The sequence below is a fragment of the Pteropus alecto genome, unplaced genomic scaffold (assembly GCF_000325575.1).
Source record: "Pteropus alecto unplaced genomic scaffold, ASM32557v1 scaffold106, whole genome shotgun sequence".
NCBI lineage: Eukaryota > Metazoa > Chordata > Mammalia > Chiroptera > Pteropodidae > Pteropus > Pteropus alecto.
The window spans coordinates 9955481-9960257 of record NW_006442103.1 but is presented as its reverse complement, the minus strand read 5'-3'; the positions used below and the strand labels follow the sequence as shown (position 1 = coordinate 9960257).

The following is a 4777-nucleotide window of genomic DNA, read 5'->3' as shown; positions in this document are numbered from 1 at the left end:
CTCTGTGGATAGGTGTCTTGGACCTGAGGGAGCTTCTGGTTCTTAGACCAGAGACTAGGGATGTATACAGCTAGGCTGTTAACTGAATGGGAACGCCACTTAGAAGAATAAAATGTTTAGAGGGTGTGGCAGTTCTAGGCTGAGCTCAGGAGATTCAGTAGATTAACTGAAACTGAGAATTTGCCATCTGCTTCTGAAAAGGCATTCCAGTGTGTGTCTCTCATTCTTACATCTGCCTCGGCCTCTACATGCCCAAGCTGGCCTTTCATCTCTGACTGGTAATGTGCCAGTCACTTCCAGCTCCTGTTGGTTTTCCCATGGCCTTTGTCACACCAGGATACAGATCAGAGTTCAGGGTTGTCCACACCCAGCCAGGTGGCAGGGCTGGCCTGGCTTCAGTCATTTCTTTATTTTCCAGGCAAATCATCTAGGTAGAGAGATTCTTTCCTTTTAGGGGAGCTCTAAAGAGCCCTGCCCCTATCTGTAATGGCTTATAGCTCACCCTGCTCATTATCAGTACAGCCCCCTCATCCCATGCGAAGCCTGGATGCTTGAAACTGCTAAAAATAGGAAGAGATTCAGCTTCTCAGTTTGGCCACTACCTTCCCTCAAGCAGGAAAATAAGCGTGGACTTAAGTGTCTTTTGAACAAAACCAAAGTTTAGGATTCGTTCCATGATGGAGTGATAGGGAGGGCCAGACTTTCAGCACTGGCACTCAGCAGGTACCAGACTTTCTGTTCCATCTGCCACCAGTTGCGCAGCTCAAACAGCTCTGGCAGCACCGTCTTGCCCTAGCAGAGCCCAGGCCTGGTCCTCACGGAGGAAAACTGAAATAGCAGGAGCATGTCGATTTCTTGGTTATAACAGTAAGACTCAGAACATTAATATGAAATTGTCTTCAACACCTTGCTGTATGCAGTTTTTCACACCAGTACGTTCTTAAGCTAATAGAGAATAACAAACTAATCTGTACCTTTATATATATGTACATATATACATGTATAAACTGTATAGTGTACATGTTAATGATTTATTGATATGTCCCAAATCTTTAATGCAGTTCTCATCCTGTGCATGCCCTCAGCTTGTGGTCAGGTGACTTGAATGTTCCCTGATGATTCTGCCCACCTCGTGTGTTTGGATGTCTAGGGAGGAGGGTTTTGGTCATACCCTCTTTATCCTCGTGCACAGAAATGCTCAGGGTCCCCATGTGCCTGTTGTTCAACCCTCTCTTGTCTCTTGTCCCCTTTCTGAGCATGTTGTCCCTCCTTGTTCTATATCTTCCCTGCCTCCTCCCCAAGCTGGGGGACAACTGCCTTCCTACTAAAGTGTAAAGCAGTATTAAGATCATTACTGCATGTGCGCTAAAAAGCCCAGTTTTCTGTTCTCTTGGGACAGAAAATTGCATGCGAAGTGGGATATAGTCAAGTCTCAATGACCCATGTCATTTATACAACAAAGCCAGACCCCATAATAAAATTCCACAATATGGAAATAAAACTCAAATTTCTTTAGCATTGTGTAAATAAATCTGGATGTGTTTAACTTTGTACTGGTAATTTTCTGTATATTTGCAATATTTGGGTTAGAAATAAAACAGACTGAGACTTTGTTACCTGACCTATTGAAACGACTAAGCTACAATTTGTTAATAATGATAGCTTTTCCAGTTTTCTAGCTTCAGCAATCAGACCAAACCAGCAAATAAGCCAGTTAAATGCCAGGGCTGTGCATTTGTAGTATGAAAGGCATAAGATAACTTATGGAGGAAACTACTCACTTTTTTTTTTCCTCTTTATGCTCATAAACGTCTACTTCCCGTGGGTATTTGTAAGACCAGCTTTCTTGTTTTACCCCCAGCAAGTCTAATCCACCCCACACACCTTCTCAGGTTTCAATTACTTTTCCTCCGGACACAGCAACATATAATTACTCTCCCGAATTATGTGTTCCTTATAGCAGGTTTGACAAATGACAACACTGAAGTGGAACTTTGGTGTCAAGATATTTCTCTTGCTGCTCTTACTCAGCCCTTCCTGATCCATTTCATTTAAAGACCTTCAAAGAGTTGCAGGCTTCCTCACTTCTAAAATATTTCCTTTAGGAGCCAAGGTTGAGCTGGCTCCTCAGCCTGCCATCCTGGGGTGATGTATCCATGGAGTACTTATTCTCACCTCAGTCTGAAAAGACCTGGCTCTTGAGGAACCCACTATCTGGTGGAAGAGTTCCTCCCCCAGTAGATCTAAGGTGTTTTTATTTTCAGGGATTTCTCTAACATAGTATTCTCAGACTTCCTGCAGCAGAATCACTAGGTTGCTTTATGAAATGCAGATTCCTGGATCCCACCCAAACCTGTCAATTAGACTGTTTTAATGGACAGACCCTAGGAGTATGCATTTCACACCTTCATTGCAACCAAGGGCTAAAACCAAAAAAACTTGGGCCAGTCTCATCAAAGCACGAGTTAAGTGGGGTGTAAGGGGGAGTGTGGAGTCCCCTGGTGTGGGGATTGTCTGTACATACAAGGGCCTTGGCTAGGTCAGGCAAGAGAAATCAGTGAGAGAGGCCTTCACATTAGCCCTTATATGCACAAGTGCAGCCTCTTACCAACCAGCTCCAGAGGTTGAGCTCCACAGTCACCCTGTTTGTTTGGCCATCCTAGCTCCTGGATCCAAAGTGTGTCTACAGGTTATCCTGGCCCTGAGCGCCTATACGAATTGCAAAGAGGAGTTCTGGGCTTCTGTCCCACAGCCTAAGACGGTAACACAGGCTTCTGGGATCCTACTGACTCTGCCCTCAAACTGAGGGCTAAAAGGGGGAAAATGAGTAAAGAGTCTATTCATTCAACCATGCTCACCTCACTTTTGTCCATAAAAAAATAAAGGCATAGTGGAGGGTGGTATATGGGAACTAAGTACTTTCCGCTCTACTTTGCTATGAACCTAAAACTGCTCTCAGTCTATATAGAAATATATACACATACACACACACAAGGGGATGCTGGCTTCTGGAGATAAGGGGGTGATGGGAAACCAGATAATTTGGATGGAGGGTACAGCAAGTGTAGAATGATAGTTTGGGGTAAGCCTGGAAATCATAGGACCTTTAATATGTAACACCTACAGTGGGTTGGCCACTTTTCTGTATTTTTGTGACTTTATCCTCAACACAATCATGGCATCATTATCCCTTGTTTCATAGACCATAGACCAAATCACCAGAGGCCGTGATTTGCTCAGGGTCACCTAATGAGTAAGCAGTATAGCCAAAAGTCACACTCAAGTCCTCTGACCCTATGCCCCTGGCTCTCTTCCCTCCACAACTGCCGCCTCTTACTCTATCTGTACTTTATCTCATAGGCAAGGGAGCTTTCAAAGGGGCAAGTGCTGACCTGACCTAAAAATAGCTTATTTATCAAGCACGCAGTTAGTTGCACTCTGCTAAACACTTTACACAGATTACCTCTTTTAATCCTTGCAGCAACTCTATGGTTATTATTATATCCATTTTTTAGGTGAGGAAACAGACCAAAGAGACTAATGTGTTTGCAAGTCACACAGCTAGTTGGTGGTACAGCCAAAGTGAGCCCTGGTCGTCTGTCTCCAGAGCACACACTCTACCTTCCACTACCACTAGGGGGAGGTGAAAGAGAATGGGGACGCACCCCAGAAAGGTCGAGTTGACAAGACAACTCATTGAATGTGGGAACAGAGAGCAGTTAAAGGTATGCCTGTCAATCAGCTAATCCCGGGAACCCCTTCTCTGGACCTGAACACACTGTCGGATGATCTGGAGGTCAGAAGTCGAGATGTCACCCAATCCTCCTGACAGAAGCCAGAGGCCCCATTTGGATGGTCTGCGTGGTAGAGAGCGGGGAGCTGTTTGAAGCGCAAGCTCTCTCCTCCCTCCCTGGTGCTGTGTGAGGGGTGTCATCTCGCTCCCAAGATAACAGCCATCTCAGCCTCCTCCTGTGGCTATTCTCGGCTGCTGCCTGATCCCCCTCTCTTCCCCTAGCCCCTGCTTCAGCCCTTTTGCTGGGAGTAGCTGGGTGGGGCAAAGCCAGCCCAATTACATAACTCTGTGGCAGGGACCCCTGGAGAGGCTGGAGAGCAGGTGTTCAGCCCCTCCCTCACCACTAACAGTGAAAATCTGCCACTGGAGCCCAGCCTCGGGTGGCCCGGCATGGAGGCAGCCACAGCAGCAGAGGTGGCCTCGGGACCCACGCTGAAGGTGAAAGAAGTCAGCCCAGCTGATGCCGAAGAACTCCAGACTTCACCTCGACAGGGAGCCGGCAGCCCCATTCCCCAGCTCCTCCTGTCCCCTATAGAAGGTGACCTGCGGGGGTTAGGGAGGGCGGGGAGGCCGGGTTATGGGAGTTGGGAGGATATTCCTATACCTGATTGCACCTCCGTAGGTGTATGCAGAGGTGCATGACTTCGTGGGATGGGACTTAGGATGGAGGATTATTAGTTGGAGCTCCCACCCCCTTCCTTGGTGGATTCTTTCTTGCTGCTCAAATGGCTGTTGGGTTTTTGCTTTTTAGCTGAGAATTCAGTGAATGGTGTTTTTGGCACTTTAGAGTGACTAAAAATGATCTTATATTTTTACCTTCAAAAAATGTCTGTCATAGGGACTGGGAGGACCTGATTGATATACCAATGCCAGGCAGGAAGGGAATGAGGGGTGAGATGGTGGCCATCTAGATCAGGAGAAGAGGGAAATGAAAAGCCTGCATAACTGAGAGGCCAGCTAGTGAACGCTCCACGATACTCTTTC

General features: G+C 46.6%; 1 protein-coding gene across 2 annotated transcripts in view; it reads left to right on the top strand.

Moving 5' to 3' along the window:
* The first annotated feature begins 4141 nt into the window (after positions 1 to 4141).
* MYBPHL (myosin binding protein H like) overlaps positions 4142 to 4777 on the top strand; it is a 9003-nt gene continuing 8367 nt past the window's right edge. For both annotated transcript variants that reach the window (XM_025052320.1, XM_025052319.1), the window contains exon 1: positions 4142 to 4331. In XM_025052320.1, the coding sequence (XP_024908088.1) occupies positions 4184 to 4331 (148 nt within the window). In that variant the 5' untranslated portion in view covers positions 4142 to 4183. The remainder of the gene's footprint in view (positions 4332 to 4777) is intronic.